General features: G+C 35.7%; 1 protein-coding gene and 1 long non-coding RNA gene across 6 annotated transcripts in view; one reads left to right on the top strand and one right to left on the bottom strand.

Moving 5' to 3' along the window:
* The window catches only part of Ir8a (Ionotropic receptor 8a), a 465,956-nt gene that overhangs the window by 314,995 nt on the left and 123,258 nt on the right, over positions 1-27,703 (top strand). For all 3 annotated transcript variants that reach the window (XM_074170479.1, XM_074170487.1, XM_074170494.1), the window contains exons 5-9: positions 17,786-18,194; positions 18,372-18,499; positions 24,676-24,870; positions 24,926-25,025; positions 25,086-25,263. In XM_074170479.1, coding sequence (XP_074026580.1) covers positions 17,786-18,194; positions 18,372-18,499; positions 24,676-24,870; positions 24,926-25,025; positions 25,086-25,263 — 1,010 coding nt within the window. The remainder of the gene's footprint in view (positions 1-17,785; positions 18,195-18,371; positions 18,500-24,675; positions 24,871-24,925; positions 25,026-25,085; positions 25,264-27,703) is intronic.
* LOC111510342 (uncharacterized) overlaps positions 1-27,703 on the bottom strand; it is a 106,981-nt gene that overhangs the window by 61,276 nt on the left and 18,002 nt on the right. The window lies entirely within an intron of this gene.

Genomic DNA, 27,703 nt, shown 5'->3' with positions numbered 1-27,703 from the left:
AATTCAGATGACATCAGAATCAATAATCAAGATGTTATACTAGATATTGCTGAGAGCTTCATTTACATAGAAGGTAAATTCACCCCCAAAGACGAAGCGAAAACATGATATCTCTCAAATAATGCAATTGCATTTCTCTTTGATGAAATTCGTTACGAAATGGGTGGTGAACAAGTGGCTGTTGTTAGAAAACCCGGAATAACATCTACAATGAAAACCATGATATCATTTCGACAATCACATGCTAACACATTATTGACATCTGGCTGGAGACTTTCACGATTAAAACAAGATATCTTGGATACAAACAGTCATGTTTTTAGTGGAAAACTTCCACTGGGTTTTGATGGGTTTTGCTGAAGAATAAAACAAAAGTATCTTGAATGCTAAACAGGAGTTGATTTTGATCAACGCTCGATATATAGGTGAGGTTGATGCTAATTTAGAAATAACTGAAATAAATGAAACAATAAGACATATTGTAACAGATGATAAACACAAGCTCAAACTTTTGAGTAGAATGAATAAAAACGGTCTGAATGCCAAAATCAAGTTGGCTTATCGTATGTGGGACCTCTATGAACTACCATCATTACGTGGGACTTCTACAGATATATGGGCCATCAAAACAACTAATGCTCTGGAAACTCCTCGTTTTGTCATCATCGCATTCCAAAGTACTACCACATCTGAAGATACAACACAGGATATAACAAAATTCACAACTGCCGATATCAATAGTATTCGAGTATACTTGAATTCTGAAGTTTATCCATTTGAGCGTTGGAATTTGAATTTCGATAAAAAAACTCGATGGTCCTGCTTATTATGCTTCCGATAGTTTCCAGCGAAGTTTTTATGATGAAGATATGAGTGAGAGAATCCACTATTCATCATCGATTGTTCCCATCAACCGAATGCAACAAAATCATCAACTATTGATATAAAGATTGAGTTTGAGACGAGGAAGACCAAGTTTCCAGACAACACTAAAGTATATGCATTAATTTTGCATGATACAGTTTTAACATACAATGCATTGGATGGTTCAGTTCACAGCAGATATTGAAACTCTTTACATTATTGATACTATTTCATTTTTCCACTCTATCGTGTACTATTTTATAATCTTTTTTTTTTATTTATAACTGACTTATATCATGTATTGTAATTTTTCCTTATTCATATATATCATATTCATTGTTGTGTTATCATAAACATGGAAATAATACAAAGTTTTTTATTTGACATTATTTATGATTTACAGGAACATACAGACTATCCAAAATAACTTCTTCCTCATAATCATCATTTTCTTCAATTTCCCCTCGATTTTCATTATTCAATTCAAAGTGATGAATAATCCATTCTGGTAAGTATGGTTGGAGACTATACAGGAATCTCCTCAGGTTCAGTTCAATCATAACCTCACAAAGTTGACACAATTCCAATTCATTATCCAAAAATTTTTTACAAACTTCTGCACCACTCCGATAGTTCTCAGCATCACGAAGACATAATTCGATTTGTTTCTCATCATAGCATACAATCATATCATAAATGCTTGCATGTTCGTCTCCATCACCCAACAATCAACAATTCAGACGATAAATGTTGAACCGATGATTTGAGATCTACAACATCGATCCAATCTTGACTGCATACTGCATACACATCTTTGAATGGTGGAACTGAAATCGGGTAAAAAAAACAATAAACAATAAGCAACCTCCAACTTGTTTCCATGATACAATACTCACATTCCAATTTTATTTGTACTTATAAAGTGAGTGTATTCAACTAAGTTAGTAATATTCCCACATAATTATCATCTAAATCATCTAATATATGAATATTATCAAAACAAAAAAAAATTCACTATAATTACTATCATTATTCAATCATATTGAATTTGACTAGAGATCGCGTTTTCATGCCTGCAAAACTTTGTGGGCTCTAACCTGAAGAAATTCACTATAAATAATTACTATTATTATTCATTCATATTGAATTTGACTAGAGATCACGTTTTCATGCCAGTAAAACTTTGTGGGCTCTGACCTAAATACGTCATTTTATATTTACCACCCGATGAGTTGATACAAGTTATATCGTCATCACTGAATTGCAACGAAATACGTTTTGGTAGCCATGTTTTGAATAATGTATCATTGCTTACATCTTCCAAAGTTGAAAAAATTGATTTACCAAACCTTGTAGAATAAGTTGATATATTTTTAATTATGTACACTTCATCAATTGGCAATGATGATAAGGCCTTTTGCTCTGGTATTTCAACCTCCTATACAATCGAATTACTGATTTTATTTTAAGTCTACTTCTGAAACGGACATGATGAAAATATGTATGAAAATATAAACAATTTCCAACAGACAAATACACTCACCGTCTTCCTTCTATTACGAACTGAATAACACTCTAATAATTGCTAACTGCTGCAGATATATTCGTCTACTGATTTCATAGTGTGCCAGGCATTTCTTTTATGTTGAACAGTGCGAGTTCCACGCACCATGAAACCGTGAAAGGTTCACATTGCTAGTTGCTACCGACTAGAAATGCCTGACGTCACAGCCAAGCCCACCTACCAGCTGGATATGTTAACAGATATCGATACGAACAGACAGTGGTCGTTGCGCTCTCGTAGAGGGCGACTGCGCGTCACCACTGACAGCGAGGCTAGATCGATGCGTTACGTCACAGTCTTCACCGCATCGAGAGAGGTGATAGCACACCGATGAATACGCATTACTCAGCCACACGCTGTGGAGTGAACATCTCGCTGTCTTACCGTTGAACGGTTGCGGCTGTGACGTTACACCACTACTAACTTGGTGGGCTCACATCGATGGAACATTCATTACTTGAAGGGTCTTCGTGCATTCTCTCACACACACACCAACCAAATGTAATTACGTCATTATGTCATACACACACACACACACAAAATCTCATATGAAAAAAATTCTGAGCGATCCATGCACCAGACACTTCAAGGTCACATCGCCTTGACTTCACTAAACAACAAAAAAAAGCAATCAATACGTCATAGTGGTGGAGGGAGGCCCAGTACCGGCTGTAATCTGCTACTGCCTCACACTGAAGAAATTTTTTTTCGAAACAAATACTTTTATATGAACACTGAATTATACAGAAAACACTTACCTCTATTCAGTTTGTATTTCAAATATTCGTTATAAAATTAAATCAGATATCATTCACAGGGTTTCTACACAATATACTAAATGAAAGGTGAAAATTTCACTTAAATAAGTGAATGATATCAGATTTAATTTCATTACGAATATTTGGAATACAAACTGAGTAGAGAAGAGTTCTCTCTATAATTCAGTGTTCATATAAAAGTATTTGTTTCGAAAGTATTTTTCTTTCATGTAATTCGAAGTTTATATGAAGGAAGCTGGTTTAGAAACGCTTTTTCTTCCAGATTTGTGTCTGATAATTACTACTTTGCATGATCTAGTCATCTATGTATAAAGTTATTTCTTTTAAAATTGATTACTTCCTTCCTTTCTTTGGAAGATTCCCACATTTTTCTGTATCAAGATGGAGTAGTACAAAGCCAAAAACATTCCCAAAAATTAGTCACTCCCAAAAATATAACCCTTTCAAATTGAACTTACTCTATTTCACAAATCGCCAAGCTTTCGTCTCTGAATAGAGACTTCGTCAGAACGTTAAAATGAAATACAATTGAATAGAACTAAATACAATGGACAATACTTACAAGTAATCTGAGTTTTACAATTGAAATTTGAATAAAGATGAAATTTTTTCACAAAATTGACGCATTGATGTTAATAATGTCATAATTTTCAGATATCTGATATAAGTAATGTCATGTTCAAAACTCACTGTAATGACAAGAGTGAATATATCATTGAAAATATTCCTATTTCATAAATGTTAATTGAATGAATTTTATACACTGTGTGAATATTTCAAATTGAGAATATTACTCAGATTTTCAATGTCTGTTTTTTTGTTTATATCTTTAGCATTTTTGATAATACGGATCATTTCGTGAAAAAGCCTTTTGGACATATTTTTTTCTGAATATAAAAAAAAATGAAATTAAATTTGATCAAGCAAAAGTTTTATATTCAGCTATAGCTGCCTCCGTGGTGATTTTGATAGTTTTCTCATAAACACAGAATCTATTAACTGAAACCGCAAATGTGCGGCTGGCTCCTGCTGGTGGCTCCGTGCATCTGTATTTCTTTCTTCTAGTAACCAAGTGTTACCCATCCTTACACTTGGCTGCATCATACTGTTGATGGGCCAAAAGCCCGAAACACGTGTCTATGGTTTGACACTTTCTTCAGTGCTATGCCGATAATAATTTCAATTTTATATCGCGGAACTGCATTCGATCGAACTGGCAACCAAATAGGAAAAGAAAGAAAAACCGGGTTTTTCCCGAACTCCCAAAAGTTACTCGGGATTTAACTCTGATCCGCCCATTTTTTCCAAATACTTGATTATTTTTTCGACTTTATCTTCTTTAAAAAATTCTCCTCCAATTTTTTTCACTCAACTCGACCTTTTGACTACCCAAAACCCACTCTTTTGTGTTCCATTTTCCCCGACTCGTTTTTCCCTAAATCGGCGGATATTTCCCTTCTTAAAATTAAATGGCCCATACATCCAATAAGAAAATTTAATTCTACTATTCCTTTTTTCTTTCGGTCGCTTCGTGATTCGTTAAGTATTTTCAGTCATCTTCCCGTTCCCAACTTATTGCTGACTCTTCAATAGAATCCAACTGTGTTTCATAAACAAAGTGTCGCGAGCTATCAATAATAATGAGTTTTTTCGTCTGGCCCTTACAAAGTAGCTATGAATGAAATCCACTGTATCTTTCCACACAGCACCAGATATTCATGGAATATTCTCTCTATGTCATAAAACGAACGTATATATTCCAAATATCCATAGAATATTCTTAGAATATATAATACATGCCTTTAGAATATTCATAGAATATGCTTGAATGAATATGGCAGGATTATAACCGAAAGAATGTGCATTGAATGTCTATGAATCGATTTTTCTCCCGTGAATATTCTAAGAATATTGTCGATGGAATATACCATATGATATATTTTTAGAATATATTCCCACGGTATATTTTGGAATATTCTATATGGTGTATTACTGGAATTTTGAATTATCTCATGATAACGTAATAATTCGATATTATTAAAAACAAAAATATTTGAAGATTTTTATCGAATGCATCACCTAATGTATATAACCCTAATAGTGTTAACTAGTTTTTGGACTCAACGCTAAGATTCTGATGAATTACTCCAACTGCTATTGTTGGAAACGACAAAAAAATTCGAATGGGCCAATAAATGAATCAGTTGCATTAATAAATCGGTTAATTCTCATTCTATTTGTTTTTTTGTATTTGAAATTATTCAATTACAAAGCAACAAATCCTGGCAACAGAGAAATGGGAAAGTGAAGTAGTGGTGGAAATGTTTCTCATTGTCAATTGAAGTGTAGCGCGTGTCAATCGAAGCTCTGTGAAAGTGAATGCACATTATTAACGCTGGGCAGCTTTGCGTTGAAATCGACATTTGGTTCAACATGGCGGTTGACATGGCAGGTAACGTGTGTAAATGCATGGTGTGTTGGTGTTATTATCAAAGTATCATTATCTCATGTTTAGTGTACCATTTATAGTTTGGGGTTGTCCAATTTGCAGTACAGAGAATAGTTTGGTTTTGCATCTTCAAACAGTGGAGTTACATATTCAGTGTTTGAGAAAAGTGAGTAAAAAGCAATAGTATCGATAATAAAGTCATGGTGCATAACCTACTATACCCCATTTCAGGCCCGAGGAGGGTTGGTGTGTGGGATTTGTTGGTTTGACTGAGTACATGTTTAAACGAGACTGATTTCAGTTATGTATCTTCAGTATAGAAAAGTAAGTGAATGGCACATTCGTTTGTATCATTTGTTTCCATAATTTTTATCACTCTTTTTTAAGATAGTATCAATATGCCCAAACGGAAACGGTGTGGTACCTGGTACAGGCAGGTGCGCCAAGAAACTGAAAACGTAATGAGCACTTTTCAACAAGGGAATGCAAGTTGCTCTCCAAGTCATAAGGACCTATGAGAAAAATATCTATTTGAATTTTATTCCAATTCTGTTGTGCCACTTTCAAATAGTGATGATGAACGTTAATATACATTTTGTTCCAGGTATCAATAATGAAAAACTGGCTGATGCATTGTTGGACAAATATCAGAAAAACTTTTCATGTGTGCAAAGTTTGAATAACTTTAATTTAGTGAAATTAATTGAAGAACCCATCATACGACTCATTTAAAATATTTTATATGTGGGTTCCTTTTTTTGAAGTGAGAAACCTATATCTCGCTCATTTTTTCATGTAATACATTTTTTCTTTTCACGTCAGACACGGACTGTACACTCGATTAACTGGCGATGCTCATTTCACAACAGACAAATTCGACTGACTGAGCTGTGGGCGTTTCCACTCCTGTCTTCTGCGCACAGCTAAGGCGGTCTCAAATTAAGATTTTGAAACTTTTTCCTATTCTTGACAAACTGTAGTTAGGGAGTACTTATTTTCCTCATATAAGGGTAAATGATGATTACAAATGAATAACATAGAATCAGCTCAATTTTAAGCTTATCGGATTTTTTCAATTCAAATAGAAATTACAGTTTGTCCATGACTATTGTATAAGATATTCAAAATGCATGTGTTTCTTCAAGCATTACGATATCCATCAATCACTAGTGAATAATGAAATCATTACAGATAGGCAATCAGGCAAGTTTGTTGAATATGTCAATTCCATTGAATATTCCACTGTCTGAGAGTAATTTCCAGAGGGAGCTGAGATTGATCAAACAAATCGTGGTCAGCAATGGTTATGAGGTATATATTATAGACGCCATTCTTTCCAGAAAACTAAAAAAGCAAGCTATGGACCAGGTCTATCCAAATTTAAAATGCGATAACGTCAGATATAGGACAATGTCATATAAGGCAGAACCAACCAATAATATTGCCTATTTTTGAAGAAAGAATTCGTGAACGTAGCTTACAGAACGAATAATAGTCCGAATAATAGTCCAAGTAAATTTATTAAAAACGATACACACAAAACTTCGGTGTCGGATAGATCAGGAGTATATAAGCTGAATTGTGACTCTTGCCCAAAACTGTATATTTACCAAACAGGAAAAACATTTTCCGAAAGATTCGAAGAACATATAAGTAGTTTTATAAATAGACAGACCAATTCCACATTTGCAAACTACCTTTTAGCAGAAGGATATGAGTACAGTCATGAATACGACGTGTCACATTTAGAAGAGAAGAGTTTGAAACTCAATCTTCTAGAATATTTAGAAATCTAAGTAGGTAGGTATCTCTAAGTAGGTATATGCTGTAAATGAGTCAAAACACTTCCCAGTATTATCCTTTCATTTTTTAAACTATCAAAATCAAACTGTCCAATCTTCTCGAAGAGTTTTCAAAATATAACGAAAATGTTGAGAAAGCTTGAATCCCAAATATGTGTTAAATATGCAACGATATTATTAAAGGGGTACAAAAACCGATATTTTATAACACTAGTTTGATTTCAATTCATTTGAGAATAATGAATACCAAAAGAGGCTAAATTTGGTTTCATTTTCAACCCGTTCAATATCTTGATAGAGTTTTTCAACATATTTCATATCAGATCATAAAACACGCACAGTTCCAAACAAAAAACCTTCTCAAAGTTTGTCTTGGTCTAAGGAACAAAACAAAATAGTCAAAAGTTTTTCTCAAAACATTTTGAAGAAAAAATTGACAAAAGTGGTAGAATTGAAAAAAAATATTCATCACTATTCAAAGATAGAAACTGGGCTGTAATCAAAGAATACGTTTACAATCGTTATAGAAAAAATAAATAAATTTATTAATTTTCATTTGATATTTTTCAACCCACGTTGTAGTTTCACTCATGTTATTTATTCATACTACGTGTGCATTAGTAATTCTGTAGACGGTTGATTGGACAATTATTCTTAGCAGTTTTTAAATTGAAGAATACTTCATTCAAATAAATATTGATTCAACCTGATCAAATTTTTTCTGTACTGAAACATTCCAAACCTTTTTTTACTTTGGTTAAAATGTCTGCTGCAAGTTATAATTGATGATGATATGACGTATTCATCGTCATGAACAGTCAACATGATAAAAAACTGTAAAATCCTCACCGATAATAAGTTTTAATCTCCACTTAATTATGTTCAGTCTGAACAACATCATACCTCTAAAAACTCAAAGTGAGTTCTCGAAAAAACTATTGCCAACAAAAAGAGAATTGAAACTCATAACTAATATCTGTTTTACAAATTATATCTTACCTTATGTTACTGGTCAAACCACCAACACTGACATAAAAACTTGGCAAGTTGACTTGGGTGTCACACCAATAGGTGGTTCCACTTATGTTTCGCTTGCGTTTACGCAGCTATTTTTATCAAGTACTTTCTTGGTTTTTCTCATTTTGTCTTCAATCGAGGACCGCCTGCCCGGTACTGACGATGCCCAATAGGCTGAAACGGCTGTCTACCGGTGGCTCTTAAATTGATGTGATGTTTAAAATAATTTTTGTTATTATTTGATTTTAATGTTGAACTTAGATTTGAGAAGTGGGAAAACATTGAAATTAGTTTGGATAGTGATTCAAGAATGATTATAGTTACACATCAAACAATTAAACATATAAACGTCGAATTTGGTAAAATTATTGTGAATCTAATGAATAAATTCCTTTTTTTTATTCTAAAATTCTGATTTTGTACCAGGCCGGTACATGTGATCACAAAATAGGTTATATAGGCCAGGCGTACTATGTTGAAAAATAGTGATTTTTCAGAAAAATTCCTTACAGGGTAAACTCAACGGGAATGGGTTGGGAAGGTAGTCAGTAATGTTGATGCAGAAATTCAACAGCTGAATGTTTGCAGGGGTGGAGGACTGGATGTGAAAATGGGTGAATATCCGTTTTTCGCGGTTTGCGGACAAAATAATTGTTTTAGAGAAAAAAGTTGAATGAGAAAGTTGTTGATAATGAAAAAATCTATAACTTTTGTATCCAAACTTTTTTCACATAACCTCAAAATTTTCTAGTAAAACGCAAAAAACAACTTTTTTCGTTTTTTATTTTTCATTTGACGAAAAAAAGGCGTATCACTATGAAAATTCAAGTAATTGTACTATTTTATATCACAAATAAGTAGCAATTTTTTTTTGCGATAAGTTGATTAGTTTCTGAGGAATTCGCGTTTTTCGAAAAAAAAACATTTTATTCAAGTTAGTCGAAAATGTTTTTTTTTTGGCCTTGACAACTTTTACACCGCTCATTTTTTCAGCTTTCAGATGAAGAAAAAAATACTACAATAAGCAAAAAAATCGTTTAAAATTCAAAAAACTGAAAAATTATGCTTGTTAATGTATGTACACTCCCTAATGTACACGATTAAACTGTCGTTGGTATTAATTCGCTCTTCTTCACCTACAAATGTTAATTTGAATTATGTAGTTCATGTTCAGAGAACAAAGCATCATAGAGGGGGTATCTATTGTTTGAATTACAAATTTTGGAGCAACGGCTGAGCTTCGAACGGAACACCGTTAAAATCAGTACGTGAGCGTCTTTTCAGTCAGAGCGTTTTATAGAGTGTTTCATCGTAAAATAACAAGTGTTAATCTGTTGATTTGTTTCGTGAAAAAAGAACTTATTCAAGTAAAAGTTTACTATGATATATTACATCAAATTTCTGAAGTGTGCTGTCTCAATTTGTACATACCATGATCATGCTTGTTGAGGTATGCAATGAAATAGAAGAATTTTGCAACATGTCTTACACGACGTCAGAGCAGCACGTTGACGCTCGAGAATCTCGGATATCGAGAGACGTTGAAGATATAAAAAAATTGTCACAATTCTTTGAAAAGTACAATCCTTTCCCAGAGGTGAACAGCATTATGTCAATCTATTCAGGAGTAATCGGTAGAAGTTCGATTAACTTCTATCGAGCCTACGAAATCGGCAGAAGCGATAATTGGACAAGATTTTGGGAGCGTGAAATTTCAAAGAAAAAACAATGTTTTATCATTGAAAGCTGTCAGTTAGTCAATCAAGATCAATGGTGAAAAAGTAATAATAAATCCACTACTACTTTTCCAAAGGATTTCACTGCAAATAAAGGAAAAAAGTGATAAGAAGAACTTTTTCAATTTTGAACTGGCACCGTATCCGTTGGCCCTTTTTAACGAGAACGGATTTGAGAAGAGTGTAAAATCACAGTTATACGAAGATTTTACAAGTTCAGATACTTTACCTAATTCACAGAACATTGTGCATGTTGTTGACGGTGGATTTTTTCTGCACAAAGTTATTTGGCAGAAAAATTATCAAATATTAAAAAAAAATATGTGAATTATGCGAAAGATAATTATGCCACAGAGAGCCACATAATATTTGACGGCTTTCCAAATGCGGATAAAACAAACACGTCAAACTTTGCAACTCCAGCAGCAACTTCGTCAAGTACCAAAGCAAGTGAACGTTCACGAAGACAAAGTACTTCAGTAATACCAAACGTTCATAATTTTGAAGGTCACATCAACATTTCTTTTACACCGGACAAATATCTAAGTAATGAAAATAACAAAAATAAATTGATTCAACTATTGTCTGCCGAGCTGATTCCATCATCAATACGGCACTGAAACTCACGGAAGGTAATACGACTGTCGTAGTTGTTGGTCAGAACATCGACCTTTTGGTCTTGCTGAACCAGTTCAATGTTGATTTTTGAATGTTTACTTGCATAAAACTGGTTCAGGGAAAGTTAGAGATGCGTATTACTCTTCCGACAGTTTTAGTCAGCATTCATATCATAATTATATCGCTTTTTTGCACTGTTTCACTGGTTGTGATACAACCTCCAGTTTCACAGGAAAAGGTAAAAGAACTGCGATAAAGTCTTTGTTAGCAATAACAACTTTAATGGATTTGGCTGATATTTTTTATAATGTAAATGCTGATAAAGATTTATTGATAAAAAATGGCTGCAAATTGATTGCAGCAATGTACAGCAAAAAAAAGTATGTCGTTGAACGAATTAAGATTTTATCTGTACCAAACAGCATCGATCAAATCTACATTCAAATTGGAGAAATTACCACCGACGGAAGGAGCTGCAAAGCAGCACATTTGACGTGGGTATCACCAGCTTCACTCATGGTTCGGAAATTCAATTAATGCAACGGATTGGGGTTGGAAGATGTCTAGTGACGGCATCCTCATGCCAAACTACACCGATGAACAGTTGATTCCTGACAGTTTGCTTGAAAAAATTCATTGCAGCTGTGAAAAAAAGGCTGTAATACTTTGCGCGACAGTTGCCGGAAGCATTGTTTAAAATGCTCGCAGCTGTGCAGAAACTGTTGCGATTCGAATGAGTGTTCTAATATCGAGATGCAAAGTACCCAAATTGACCACACGGATGATGCTTTTGCTGAGCAACTTGATCTTCAAGATCTACAAGACGAAGGAGAAGAAGAAGAATAACAACAACAACAAGATCAACAACCAGGGCCGCAAAGTAAAAGAGCGAGAATTAATTAAATTAAGACAATTTTTTATCTCATTATCTTATGTATAATGTATGGTTACCTGCATCTTTGTTAAATAAACATTTTATTTGAAGCTTAATTTGTTCAATTTGCCACTATAAAACCTTGATAATTAATTCAAAGCATCATAAATATTCTATAATGGAAATTTTCAACTCTTTTTTAGTTTAAAAACCGTTCAATTACATAATATGAAACAAATCACGAAAAAAAGCACAATTTTTCAGTTTTTTGCATTTTAAACGATTTTTTTTGCTTAAAGTGGTATATTTTCATTTTTTCATCTGAAAGATGATGTGATTACGAAAAAAATAGTTGTCTAGGCCAAAAAAAAAACCTTTTTGACTAACTTAAAAAAAATGCTTTTTTTTTTCGAAAAAACGCGAATTTCTTAGATACTAATTAACTTATTGCTAAAAAAATTGCTGCTCATTTGTGATAAAAAATAGTGCAATTGCTTGAATTTTCATAGCGATACGCTTTTTTTTCGTAAAATGAAAAATATAAAACGAAAAAAGTGGTTTTTCGCGTTTTACTCAAAAATTTTGAGGTTATGTGGAAAACGTATAAATACAAAAGTTATAGATTTTTTTATTGTTTACAACTTACCACTTCAACTTTTTTCTTTAAAACAATGATTTTGTCCGCAAATCACGAAAAACCGTTTTTCACCCCCGCCCCTCCGCCCCTTCAAACATTCAGCTCTTGAATTTTTGCCCCAATATTATTGACTACCTTTCCAACTCATTCCCGTTGAGTTTGCCCTGTAAGGAATTTTTTCCTCAAAAAAATATAGTACGCCTGGCCTAATAATACTAATTTTGAATGAAAATGGAGAAGAAGAAATAAATGACATGACAGTTCAGAAAACAATTACATTGTTGGATTCAGTATTGCCAAACTTTCATCCTATACAGGAATGCCAATTTGATTATGATTATTTTATGTACTTATACTCTAATAAAAATGAATTTTTGAAATCATGAAATTTTTTTTCAATTTGAAGTAAAAAAGAGTAAATTCCACTTAGGTGATTTAGATCAGTTTTTTTGTTTAAGCAATGACTGGATTGTGATATGGAAGACATTTCAAGAAAAAGTCTCTTTGTAAGGTTAGATTCTTTTGATAAAATTTTTACATTATTATAGTCCATATTATGCCCTGTTTGATTAACATGTTCGCCTAAGGCACATCTATGTGGGGCTAATCTGCTATCGCTTTCATGTGAGGTAATACGGTCTTTCAAATTTCTGGAAGTTTGACCAATGTATATGCTGTCACAATTTTGACAAGGGACAGAATATATAACATTTGATTGATGAGTAAGAGGTGTTTTGTCTTTCATTTTGATAAAGATATATATATATATATATATATATATATATATATATATATATATATATATATATATATATATATATAATCGAGAAAGGTTATTGGAGTCCAGCTGATGTAAAATAATAAAATAAAAATCAGAAGATAAATGTTCTGATCATTCACTTATTGATTTCAATTCAAGAGCCACCGGTAGACAGCTGCTTCAGCCTATTGGGCATCGTCAGTACCGGGCAGGCGGTCCTCAATAGAACACATAAGTGGAACCACCTATATGTCTCGCTTGTGTTTACGCAGTTATTTCTATTAGGTACTCTTCTTAGTTTCTCACATTTTGTCTTCAATCGAGGACCGCCTGCCCGGTACTGACGATGCCCAATAGGCTGAAACAGCTGTCTAGCGGTGGCTCTTATATTGAAATCAATATGGGAATTATCAGAGTGGTACTTATATATATTTATATATATATATATATATATATATATATATATATATATTTATATACATATATATGTATATATATATATTTATATACATATATATGTATATATATATATATTTATATACATATATATGTATATTTATATATATTTATATACATATATATGTATATATATATATATATATATATATATATTTATATACATATATATGTATATATAGTGATGTATTTTGAGACACATTGAGGGATCACACGTTGAAACGTTGCAGCCTCGTTAAATTGTTACTTTTTTTTTCTCGAAAGATGTATTTTGCCACACTTCGTACACATTAACGCCATAAATATCAACAATTTGCTATTCACAAATTGATGGATGTAACCGCTACTACGTGGTAGAAAATCACCATGAAAAATGAATATTGAAACTTTTTATGTTTTTTGCCACTTTCATTTGTAACTAACGTAACTGCAGTTTGATCCAGTTACTTCCGATATCCCACGTTGGTATCGAGGCTGAGGGCGACGTCCACCACGCCGAAGACCTAGGTTCGATTCTCATACTGATAACTTTTTCTAATTTAATTTCACTCAGCTGCCGAAGACCACGTGACTGGTGGTTGATAAGGTGGCCCGAGGGGTGAGGCGGAGTCCTAAGGATGGACTGGGTATCGGAGAGTATCTCCGATACTCATTCCATCCTTTTCTGCATCGATTATATTACACGTTTCTCTCTCCCACTCCCCTAAACACACCTACCTCGAGTTGGGTGTTTTCGATCGGATGTCATGAAAATTGCAAAAAGACTAGTTCCATAAGAAAAAACATGGGATTTTGGGCTCGTACCGGCCTTATTCATCTACTGATTCGAATTTCTTGCTGTACGCGCAGTAGCTTCTGATTGGTCGACTGTATAACAGCCAAAGTGGAGGAGTGAGCTCTGAAATTCTGAGGCGCAAATCACACAGAATGGACATCTGGCAGAGACGAGATGCGGACCTTTGTCCCTTCAAATCTGTGTGAACTGGGCCTGAAGTCCAAAAATCAACAGAATAGACCTGCTCAAATTTGCACGTGTTTTTCCATAAGAAATGAGCCAGAAGTCCTATAGATATGTTACTGAATTTTATATCAACAGACACAATACTTTGGGGTTACAAAATTGAATTCACTTACATTCATATTTACAATTAATCAACCTACAACTTATATTTCAACACGATTGTGTTTGTTTTGAAGTTTTCTACTGAATTTGACAAGAATGAATAAGCCCATCCAAGTGATGGGATTAATCACTCATTAACATTAGCACACACAGCAACGAAACTCCCCAAATAAATAGTGTCTCAACGCATATGTGTAAAGAAAGTAGATGTAACAAAACGTTTCGAAGTCATACGAACACATATAATATCTATTTGACATGCCATCGAGGTTCACAACCGGTACATTATAGAGAAAGAATCACATTCGGAAGGAATTCGAGGGACAACTTGTTGAGAACGCAACCAGCTTCGCTATAGATATTGGGAAGGTTGGACTGTTATCATTCTTCATTTATCAATCATGAAGTATTCAACAAACATCTACTGCAATACATAATCTTGTTATGTTTAACTATATAACCTAAAAGATCCTCGAAAAATACTTTTTGATCTCCAACACTGAACACTTGTATGACTCACATACAATGTATCTCAATTGAAACTAATGTCTTTCTATTTCAGTAAAAAAATTGGTATGGATTTCAGTGATTTGTAAGAAGACACGATATTGAAGGTGTGTGAAGATACGGAAAAAATGCTACAGGAACTTTTCGAAAATATAGACTTGAAAACTGACGAATCTATGAAAAATGTGTTATTTTGTAGAATGTGTAATTTTCCAAACGACAGTTTTGTAAATATTCTGAGAAAAAACCCTCTTTGAATTATAATCTCTGAATTCATGACAATGTTTCAATCCCGCCACAGTCAATTCCGATAAATGAGTTACCTATAAAATCAACCAAAAGTGATCATCATCATAATCATCATGTCCGTATCAATAGAACATAAGTGTTACGAATGTGGTAGAGAAACAAATTATACTGGTTTATTATGTTTTCGTTGCCAAATTGATCAGATTGCACCTGATACATTTGGTATAAATCGCCTTTAATACTACTGAAGTAGTTGTAGTAGTAATTGAACTGATCTCATCTCACAAATTTATAACATACTAACTTCAATAGTCGAAAACGTTAATACACCATACAAGGTGGAAAATGGTAGCTTTATATTATTGGAAGTACATCGAGATACGATTATTTTGAATGAATTCCAACTTTCTACACCAGAAGACCAATACCGTTATGCAACGTCAGTCAACAAATCTTTCTGATTATTTTTTTATTTACCAGATTCTTCAATAAAATGTGAGAAAGGAGAAAAAATGTAAGTGTGGATACGTTATTTACTCACACAAAAAATACTTTACCAGAAATTTGTTATGTATACTTATAGACATCATTGTTATTCAATAAAGACAAATATTCGAAAAGAAACCTCATACATTGTTAATATGAACCATTCAATGATACATTGTTGAAGTGTGGTAATAAGGTTCCTGAAGTCTTTTCGAAATAACTTCGTTGATATTCCTCAATTAAAAAAGAATATTGACGAATTGCGAATTATATTTTCCGGTTCATTTATATTATAATTATTCGTATTGAAACTTCGAAAAACAGCTTATTTCAATATTCATAATTACTAAATTGCCACAAAATGTGACTTCAAAGGTCAGCTTGTTTTCCAATTAACTACCAAATTCGTCACAACAAATTTAAAATCACGTTTTCACCTCAAAAAATAGCTCATTTCATAGTTCATTATCAGTAGAATACACCAAAATTAGCAATTATGTAAACAAACTACGACCTCAAAGGTCAAATTTATTTCCAATCCTCAATAAACAGCTCATTTCATCATTTATTATCAGTAAGATGTAACAAAATTAACAATAATGAGACCAAACTGCGACCCCAAAGATCAATAACAACCACATGCGTTACAACGAATATAATGTGGGCGGGGCGTGGCTCGAATGGTCTCTTTCGGAACACCCTCTAGGCAGAGGGGTAACCTGATAAGGCCGTTTTGACACTTCTCTCTCTTCTTCGGCCACCCCTTCTTGTCATTGATGACAATCTATACCAACAGGGTTGCCGAAGAAGTTACGTCATTCCATTGTCTTCTCTACCACCCTCAAGTTCGTTCATCAAAGCCTTTTTGGCACTTCTCTCTTCGCCGTCGACGAACATACCGTTCTGTTCGTTGACGACCTACAAGAACTAACAGGGGGACTTGAGTCATTCCTTTGTTCTCGGGGGTACATTCAAGACTTTTTGGCAAGTCATCACGTACCTACGTCATCTCTACAACTGAGAGTTGAGAGAACTCGATGGACTGTATCTAGAACCGCTATAGTTACACTACTATCTTCGAACACTTGGATGGCAAAACTATTTATGAACTTCTGACACAATCTTCCAGGATTGGCTCACTCCAAGGCGTTTATCCACCCTTCGAAGCTTGATACCAAATAGTTGTTGGACTACAGTAGGGATGAACTACGATGTCTAACAGGTCTTCTTACAGGTCACTGTCATTTGAATTATCATATGCAGAGATTTGGACTGTCGGAAGACAGTCTGTTTGGAAAATGATAAAACAGCAGAGCATATACTTTGTGTCTACCCCGCTGGGGACCGAATCAGGTTCTTAGAGTTCGGCATATCTGTACTCTCACCATCTGACCTGAAATACCACTCACCATACAAACTAATCGGCTTCGTTAAGAAGCGGGGTTCATTTAACTCTTGCGGGTTGCGGTGGAGGGTCGAAAAGACCCACTCACTTCAGACCTAGCCTAACCTACACTACTCTCATTTATTTTTCTATTAAGACTGCGCTTTGTTGAAGTGGCGATTGAAAAATGAATGTTTTAAGATTGTTTCTTTTCGAATTTGTTTTCAGAGAATAATGATGTTTCCAAACAATTTGAGGACGACAAAAAACAAATCATTATGTACAATACCTGAATGATTATAATTAAAATACCTATCATTACAGTTTGTAACCTCATTTTTGCGAATTCTGTTTGTCAATGGATATTTGATATTCAGCTGTGAAGAGAGTCAATAATGAAAATTTTTCCTGAAAGTGTTAAAGAGTTCTGAATTAGACGAAAGAAGAAATATTTTTCAATGATTCGATTCTATTTTACAGGCACTGAGAGAAAACTTGGTAACCTTACCGGAGAGGTGGAACTTACTGTTTCTGGATTTCCAATACAAATTATTTGACGCCTCTCTCATAACAAACAGACCTATGAATTTATTAACACTGGATACCGAACTTTGCTGTCAATTATTGAATCTCAACAGTGATTGTGATTGTCCCAATAACTTCAACGTTCTGAAAGAACTACTACGAATATCGATGAACCTTTTGGTTGTTACTCTCAAAAAATTCATGAAAGAAGACTTCCCATTCAATAATGACATCCAGTCTGATTTTAACACAACGAAATATGATGAAGATAACTTTAAACGTTTTGAAATGATTCTGGACAACGTTGTTGGCAAATTAAAGACAATTCGACTGGACGATTTTACACTACGGTTGCAAACTAGAGGTAACTCACTGTTGTCTTTAGCAGCCTAATTTAAATAAATTGAAATACGTTTTCATTATCTCATTCTATAATATAGGAGTTATTCTGATTTTCAATCCCAGTTTTGTGTTATATTAGGCTGCAAAAGAAATCATGCATGCATTATTATTATTTAGGAAGATAACATGTGATTTCCAGGAAAAATAGAAATTGCTACCAGTACGTCTACCAAAGTTATTGCACAGTACGAAAATGAAGCCATTAGACTTCCGGAACATGAAACCATGACACCAATCAAAGCATTCTACAGAATAGGTATAACTCATGTGAGTAGGTAATTATCAATCGGTTTCTACAATAGGTATTGATTTTAGAAAATACAATTCAATACGACAAACATATGAGGGCCATTCGAGTATATGTTTGGGGAGTCTTGTGAACTGGGAGAGATAGTTGAGTTGTGGCAATGTTTTGGGTACTATGAAACAATACAAGCCTCAGCTCTTTTCATTCCGAAATTATACAGAAAAAAAACCAATTCTATGTTTGGCTGTATTTTATTTGTTGTCAGTAATTCTGAAAATCTTTTTGAATTTTCAATTATCTATCAGGATATGTTCCTAATTTTTTTACACAGGTTATTGTTCGACTCTGGCCACTTGTCCTCCAAAACTGTTTGGGGTGCTTGGGCTGGGGTGGTGCTCGTAGTCCAGCCGGGTACGCTAGACGTCGCTTTCCCACAATCCGTGTGCTTCGGTGTATACGGAGGCGTGTTCGCCAACACCGACTCCGCTGTCCACCTCGGCCACCGTTTCGTATCGTCGAGACGGCCGGCAGGGCCCAGGGATTTTGGGACTCAGCTTCTGTCTGAGCTCGACGGGAGGTTGTTTCGTTGCTCCGACTAGTTGATTGAATGCTGCTATCTGTTGTAGCAACCTCGCCCATCATGAGGGAATCCCCAAGGCCCTGCTGCCTTCAGGATACCCCCCTGGCATTCCACCTCCCCCTAGCGCTTCCGCTAGGGGATCAGTTGCTCCTTCTAGAGAGACGAGGGGCGCTCCTGTGCGCCGAACGTCTCCCTCCCAGGAACCTCTAAGAGTTTGGACCTGGAGGCGTCGCGACGCCTGGCGTTGGACGACCATCCCTGCTCCTCCATTTCTACGTATAACGCCCGCCGGCGACCCATCGAAGATGCATCCCACGTTGGAGTATCCATCTTCCAGATACTTATTCTTTCCGAAACACCCTGTATTTTGGAAAGCCTCCTTTCTACGTTTTACGCCCGCCGGCGACCTGAAGATGTCTTCTTCACTTCCGAAATACTCCGTATTTCGGAAATTCTTTCTACGTTCAATGCCCGCCGGCGATTCCTCTCTGAAGAGTCCCTCGTTGCACTCGAAACGTCCAACGTCTCGAATGTGCTGGCTGCTCCTGCATGAACTCTTTGAGGTCGACAATGGCCTTGTAGTATCCAAATTTGCAAGTGGTACAGGGTGACTGTACACTCTGTACATGTTCACTTTTGGTGTTTCCACATAAGTGGCCAACACTTCCCGTTGTCTGAAAATCTCTAAGTTTTCAGACAGAATTGTCTTTTCTGGAGGGATTCCATCTTTCATATCTCCCTTCGCAACCGATCTTGGTATAGCGGGTTTCCTTGCTGCCTTCATCATCGCGCGGAGCCCTAACTGGGGCGCGCTCTGTGTTTGCGAAGTTTTTCCATTATTGGGAAGCTTCTCAGGAAACATCTCCTGATGTTCCCTGGCGACATTTTCCTCCTGGAAAATGCTATTCTGTTGGCTCGCTGGAGTTTTAAATTCCCTAATGCGGTTTAGCAAAATTTGAATTTCCGAATTATTACTGTGTTTTGAGTCCTTTGTGACAGTTCGGTGTTTCTATCTAAACGTCTTGCAGTGGAACCGAAAGTGCCGGGAATTTGTCGCTCTGCGACCACGGAAGAGGTACTAGTGTCCTCGTTGACAGAAATGTGTCGGTTAGCATGAGACATACTCAGACTAGATGTCTCAGCTGGAGCTCTTAGAATACTGTGTCCCACGAACACAGATCCCATTGGGATTCCTCGTCGTTCAGTCGAAGTCGCACAAGGGCGACTAAAATTGTTTGAAGAAGGATAGATTTGGTTGAAATGGGTGACCTCGCGATTTGGCACTGTCGTATCCATTGCAAGTTGCGCTCGCGCTTGTCTTGCCCTAGTCTGCATTTCCGTATTGAAAAGTCCCTAAAATGACTCTGACTTGGAGATAGGCAGAGGGTAGGATTAACGGAAAGCTAAGACTTTGAGTTCACTCTTGGATCGCGAAATTAATTCCCTAACCAAGACCTACAGAGTGAACTGAGCTAATAACAAAGGATCACGGAACCTAACTGATGAACCGCACCCTAGGATGAGGGCCATCCGCAGGAAGTGTGGATAAAAGGTATCGTAGTCCTGGAAGGTCCCAACGGTCACGTTGAGTCGATAGCCCAGAGGCTGATCTGATGATGGCTTGACTCCCCCGCTTTATTCTCGTTATACCAGGCCATTTAACACCGCAAAGTTAGCCTCAGTACCTGAGAGTGGGCAACTTTAGTGGAGACGTACTTTTCCTTTGTAGGATTTTGGCCAAGCAGGAACCTGCACAGAGTAAGGTATGGTTGAGCAATAAGAAAATTGAAATCCAAAAACCAATCCTCAAAGCTCCTGAAAATCTCTAACGGGTCCTGAAAAGAACCAGAGATTTACCATCCAAGAAAATCCTCGACGTCCAGAACTAAGTCCAATTGACTTTCCTCGAACACCGGATCTAAGTCCAATTGACTTTCCTTGAACTCCGGATCTAAGTCCAATTGACTTCATAAGTCCAACCCTTAAGCGTCTCTAAAATAGTTCCAGCTGATTCTCTTTCCCCGGGACGTGCACCACAGTGAACGAATACTCTTATAGTAATAGGGCCCATCGAGTCAGTTTAGCTTTGGTGTCCTTAAATTTGTCCAATCAAGTTAGAGCCTTGAAGTCAGTGTTTAAGACAAAAGGCCTTTGCTCCAAGTAATGCCTGTAACGTTTAATGGCTCACACGATCGCTAAGCATTCTGCTTCGTTGACGTGGTATTTCAACTAAGCTCCCTTCAGCTTCGCGCTGGCACTTTACGGATTCCGTCCACCTCTTGGTATAGCACGGCCGCCACTCCAATTCCTGATGCATCTGTCTGCACGGTAAATGGTAACGACATGTCTGGACGTGCTAACACTATCGGTTCCGACGCTGCTTCCTTAATTCTCACGAAGGCTTCTTCTGCGGCTGCAGTCCACTGCATCTTGCCGTTCTTCAAGCTCTTCGTCTGCATCAGATCCGTTAGAGCCCCTTCCAGCTCTGCGAGCCTACGTATGAACTTCCTGAGCCATCCTACGACTCCAACGAATCCCCTCAGCTGCTTCAGGTCCTTTGGCCTTGGGTATTCTCGGATTGACAATACATGTTTTTCCATTGGCCTGTTCTCATTCTTGGTAACGACATGTCTCAAATACTCCAGTTTCCTCTGGGCAAAGTGACACTTGGCTAGACTACACCATAGTCCATGTGCTCTAAACCTTTCCAGTACCAATCGTAGATGGTACAGGTTCTCTTCCTCAGTCGCTGAATAGATGATGACATCGTCCAAGTAAACTTTGACAAATCGATCCACGTATCCTACCAGGACTTCCGTCATCAGATGTTGGAACGAACCTGGTGCGTTGCATCGTCCTAACGGCATCGAGTTGAACATATAACAGCCTCCCTCGGAAGTCGCAAACGCTGTATATGGCCTCGAACGTTCTTCCATTGGCACCTGCCAGTATCCCGATTTTAATTCTAGGCTGGTGAATACTTTCGCCTTTCCTAGCTCTTTAATCGTCTCGTGGATGTTAGGCAATACCGATGCTTCTGGAATCGTTTGGCTGTTCAACTTCCTGTAGTACACACAAAATCTTGCAGTGCCATCCTTCTTAGTCACAATGACTACTGGGCTCTGGTATGGCGAGTTGCTCCTGCTGATCACTCCTGCCGCAAGCATTTTGTCTACTTCTTCCTAGATGAGTAGCTTCTTCTCGTCGCTTACTTTGTATGGATGTAGTCGGAACGGTGTGTCATCCTTCAGTCGTATCTGATGCTCTCCTGCTTTAGTAATTGGCTGCCTCGGTGATTCGTAGAACACATCTGCGAATTCCTCCAGCAGTCTTCTAAATTCTTCTGCTGCTGTCTCCGGTAATTGCTACAGAGACACTTCGGGAACTGGGTACTCTTCTGGCGGTAGACACCTTGCATCCGAACAGATTTGCATTGCATTATTCTTTATATGAATCAATCTGTTGACGCAATCGAAAACAAGTGTTTATGGCCACATAATGACATCTAATGTACCTGAAAATAATGACCTTGAAATTTCAGTACATGTGAGAATTGGGTATGTTGACACGAAATGACATCACTGTGTTGATGTGCAGTGAACTGTGAAATGTCACTGGCTTCGGTGTGTAAAAGAAACCGAAGACCCCACAACTCACAACAGAGCGTGGTGTACTCACGACTATTTTGCGACAGATACGTGTGCCTGTATTTGTGTCCGTGTCTGTAAGAATGAAAGTATAATATTCAGAAGTCAAAAGATGCCATTATGACATCCGTAGAATTACTCAAAAGTGGTTCAAGAATTATCTAACAGGAAGAAGTCAGATTGTGAAAATATCATCATCCTCATCAGAAGGCGAAATAAAAAAGGCGTATCTCAAGGTTCAATACTGGGACCGATACTTTCTCTGCTATACATAAACGATTTAGTATCTATCGATATAGAAGAAAAATTTACCCCATTCGCCGATGACACCACAATATTATGGCGTGATAAAACTCTCATGTAATCTCCACGAGATTATGAGTGCAGAAATAAAAAAATTAATAAGTGGTGCGGCTCTAATCTTCTGGTTTTCAATGTTTCCAAAACTAATTTAATATCATTCCGCTTCTTTATTGACAGCATTCCTTTACCAACACAGGACGGGGACAGGATAATTGAAAACAGACCTGGTACTAAATTTTTGGGGGTAATAATTGACCATAACCTCAAATTCGCCAATCACATTGTAATCTTCAATAAAAAGCTAGCTTCAGGGTGTTTTGCAGTGAGAATAACTTATGAGGATCTTGGTTTGTCTGCCGCTAAATCGGTTCATTTCTCACTTGTTGAGTCGCATTCAAAGTATCGAATTCCTTTCTGGGGAGTTTGTTGCAAAACTCAAATACAAACGGTGTTCATTATTCAGAAAAGGGCTATAAGATTCATGTGCAATGCCAAAAATCGAGACTCCTGCTGGTTCCGTGGGAGATGACCGTTTTGGCGGGAGTTGGCCATTTTGGTTTCGTGGGAGATGACCGTTTTGGCGGGAGTTGACCAGTGAAGCGGAAAATGGAAAGTGGGGATGAGTGAAAGTACTCGAACGACCTATAAATAGTAATCTCTCGGAGGAATCAGTCCAGTCATCACCCGAAGACGATTGTAGATACTAACAATCGAAACGTCGTGAACTGACGTGACTTGGAATCTCTCCACTTTTTATTTTTATTTTCTTTTTTCTTTTTTTTGTTTCTATTTATTCAGTTGTTCTATTTTTACTTGTATTTTATTTCACTAGTATTTCATTTCAGGTTCATTTTGGTTAATATAATTCTTATTTTCAGCTATTCATTTTAAATTTTTCTTTTTTAGTTGTTTCAGGGATTTCAAATCATTTCATATAGTAGACAATGGAAGTCCGAACTAGTGAAATTCATCATGAAACATTGTCAATCACCTTCAAACAAACGTTAAAAGTAGTTGTTTCGAAAGTATTTTTTCTTTTATGTAATTCAATGCTAATATGAGAGCAGTTGTTTCGAAAGAGTTGTTTCTTTTAGTTTGTGTCTGAAATATACTTTTTTGCATGATCTACAAATTTTTGTAGGGAGTTCATTTCGAAATTGATTGCTTTCACCCTTTTTTGAAAGATTCTCACAACTTTTTGCATAGAGATGGAGAGGCGGAGAGCCAAATCATTTGTTTGGTTGAATATAAATGTCACTCCTCAATTACTGAAAGAAATTTTTTAATTTGCATAGTATCATTTAGTATTTCATTAGTCTTCTTTACTATGAAATATAACTGAAACACTTTCAAGACATCTTATTCATTTGACTAAGTAGTGAAAATTCAAAATTGACAGACATAAAACGAATTTTTCTCCAAATAATATTCGAAATTTCATAAGGAAATTGTTTCTTCTTAGAACTATCGTGAATATTGATTACACTGTACAAACCAAATTTTTCTTAGAGATGTGAAGTTATTTAAGAATATTCAGCAATGAATGCTCATCATGATAAAAATATATTTTCCTTTCATTTTTCATATATTGAGCTTTAAATGAAGTGTAAAACACTTTTTGATGAAATTAAAATATAATCATCTCCAGGAATAGTGTGCGTTTTAGGCATTGCCGTGGTCGTATAAAATGAAACATCCAGATACAGGAGAATGGGTTTGGACAGGGTATTGTGTGGATTTCGCAGAAAAACTTGCTAAGAAGATGAACTTTGAGTATGAATTCATCGAACCAACCAAAGGAACTTTCGGTAAAAAAGAAAATGGTATTTGGGATGGCGTTGTGGGTGACCTAGCATCAGGAGTGAGTAATATAAACGTAGTTAGTATATAACAACAGATTACTGTATTGATTTCAGCAAACTGATTTGGCAATTACTGCAATTATCATGACTGCTGATAGAGAAGAAGTTGTTGATTTTGTCGCACCTTATTTTGAACAATCTGGAATAACGATTGGTGAGTAAATTGTTGGCGAAATGATTTCTCATTCATTTATGAGAATGATCCCAATTTCAGTTATGCGGAAACCGGTGAAGAAAACTTCTCTCTTTAAATTCATGACTGTACTGAAATTGGAAGTATGGTTGAGTATTGTAGCTGCTTTGATTGTCACTGGATTTATGGTATGGTTTCTTGACAAATATTCACCTTATAGTGCTCGAAACAATAAAAAGGCTTATTTGTATCCATGCAGGTGAGTAGAATGGAAGCAACTCCATCAGCTTTCACACCCTACGAACGAGAACCCTTGAAAGTAGAAACTCATGAGAGCTAAAGATAACCGAGGTCTTACTCCTCAACGTGCGATTACTTGCATTATTCGACAGTATTAATTGAAATAAGTTCAAATGTTTTTTTGCTGTCATCTGTCTTTTCTATATGAACGATAATCTTCAAAAGTACAAACTGGTGTTAGCTGAAGGATAACTGTGATGACCTAGGATATCACATCAACAGTCACGATAAATATAGGACCATTTCCAAAATGCTTGTTCGAAAATGGTGACTAATGTCGGATTCGGATATAAGTAGAAGAGCTTATGTTTCATTTTTTATAAATTCCGATTCTGAAAGTCGAAAATTTGAATTCAATCTCAAAATATTGCCTTCAATTTTGGAATTGCAATTTTGAAATTTCTGTGTCACATTAATCTTCAAATTTCGACTTTTATCTCATAATTCATACTTCTACTTTGAACGATCAGAGAGGCTATCGAATGTTACAGTCCATTTTCCCAGTAGTCTTATTATAGTTAAATTCCTGATAATAAGCGACTTATTTCCTTACGTTCTTAACTGAAGTTAATGAAATTACTATTCAATAATTTTCACTTCAAAAATATAATTATACATCTCCGTGTATATTATTCATTACTCTCCGTGCGAACTATCGAATACAATCTATATCCGCGCTACTAATCTACTCATTTAAGCTTAAATTAGGTAAGAATCTCGGAATTCGAGATACCCAGCTGTGAGTCTATAAATACTTGTATATTGACACCCTAAAAGTTGTCTCAAAACCTACATATGGTAGGGTGTAAGCAACTATTAAATTTCAAGGTCAAAGGTCACAAAAATCGGTTTTTTGCGCTTTTTTTGGAAATATCTCATTTCCTATGGGTTTTTTGCTATTTGTATTTATTATCAATATTGTAGAATATAAAATTCTCTACAAATTTTGTTTCGAATAATTTTTTATACGGTGAACCGTTTTCGAGATAGAGGGCGGAGAACACGTGGTCACAGCATCACTTCAGGTCAACCGGTGCCTCCGGTCGAAAACGCGCCATATATAGTTGATGAACTATCGATAAATCAATGATTATAAATATTTGTCAATTTTTATTAACTATTATATTATATTTTATCATTTTCTTCATGAATTAAATCTATATCTATTCAATAATACTGATAACCGTTTACTAAAATTAAAAAATTAGATTATTAGAGAGTGGAACTCAAACCTTATTGGCAGTCTATAATGCTCCGAAATCTGTGGAAAGACTCGATCATCTTCGTTATATGCATTACGTCAAGTCTACAAAACTTAATAAACCTGTGAAGCTCTCAAATATTCCACCAACAACTGCAGCTGCTCATCAACATTTCAACCGTGTATATTATCAAGTTCAAACTTGATTAGGACATGATTTGGAACCCCAGGTATGGGGTTGGGCAATGCGAAACGATTTTCTGGAGCCTATCATGACAATTTTACCACCTGCTCCAGAAGATTTGCTAAATACAATTTTCTGCAACTGCAAGAGTGGTTGTGGTTCGCGATGCGGATGCAGGAAAGTGGGCTTGCAATGCTCTTTAGCTTGTGGCCAATGTAATGGGCAAACTTGTCTCAATGCTCTACCATATCAGAGCGACATTAACGAAGATGGAACCTTTGACCCCGAAATCATGGAAGAACTTGAGACAAATGTCGTTGAAGACGATAATGAAGACCAGTTTGAAATTTACCAGCAGCCAGAAGACGACGATAAAGAGGAAGAAGATGATTAAAATTATAAATTACAGTTTTGTACCCTTTATTCCATTTCTTTACTTTCAATAAAAATAAATGTATTCAATGATATTTTTTAATAAAAAGATTAATTCATAATTTATTTGTTTTTTTTTTTTCATCATGTAGAAAGTTATAAATATTAATTAGGTTAAAATTCAAATATGATTCCTATATTTTCATTAACAATTCTGCAATTACATGGGCAGGTAAGTGTTGTTAAATAAATTAATACTGAATAAACAGTGGATAAGTTAGGAAAAAAATGATAAAATATAATATAATAGTTAATAAAAATTGACAAATATTTATAATCACTGATTTATCGATAGTTCATCAACTATATATGGCGCGTTTTCGACCGGAGACACCGGTTGACCTGAAGTGATGCTGTGACCACGTGCTCTCCGCCCTTCATCTCGAAAACGGTTCACCGTATAAAAAATTTTTCAAACAAAACTTGTAGAGAATTTTGTATTTTACAATATTGATAATAAATACAAATAGCAAAAAACCCATAGGAAATGAGATATTTCCAAAAAAAGCGCAAAAAACCGATTTTTGTGACCTTTGACCTTGTAATTTAATAGTTGCTTACACCCTACCATATGTAGGTTCT

This window comes from Leptinotarsa decemlineata, unplaced genomic scaffold, assembly GCF_025532065.1.
Source record: "Leptinotarsa decemlineata unplaced genomic scaffold, Ldec_3_MD MMD2_P_RNA_scaffold_11, whole genome shotgun sequence".
Classification (NCBI taxonomy): Eukaryota; Metazoa; Arthropoda; class Insecta; order Coleoptera; family Chrysomelidae; genus Leptinotarsa; species Leptinotarsa decemlineata.
Note: the sequence above shows the minus strand (reverse complement) of the source record. Positions and strands in the feature narration are given on the sequence as shown.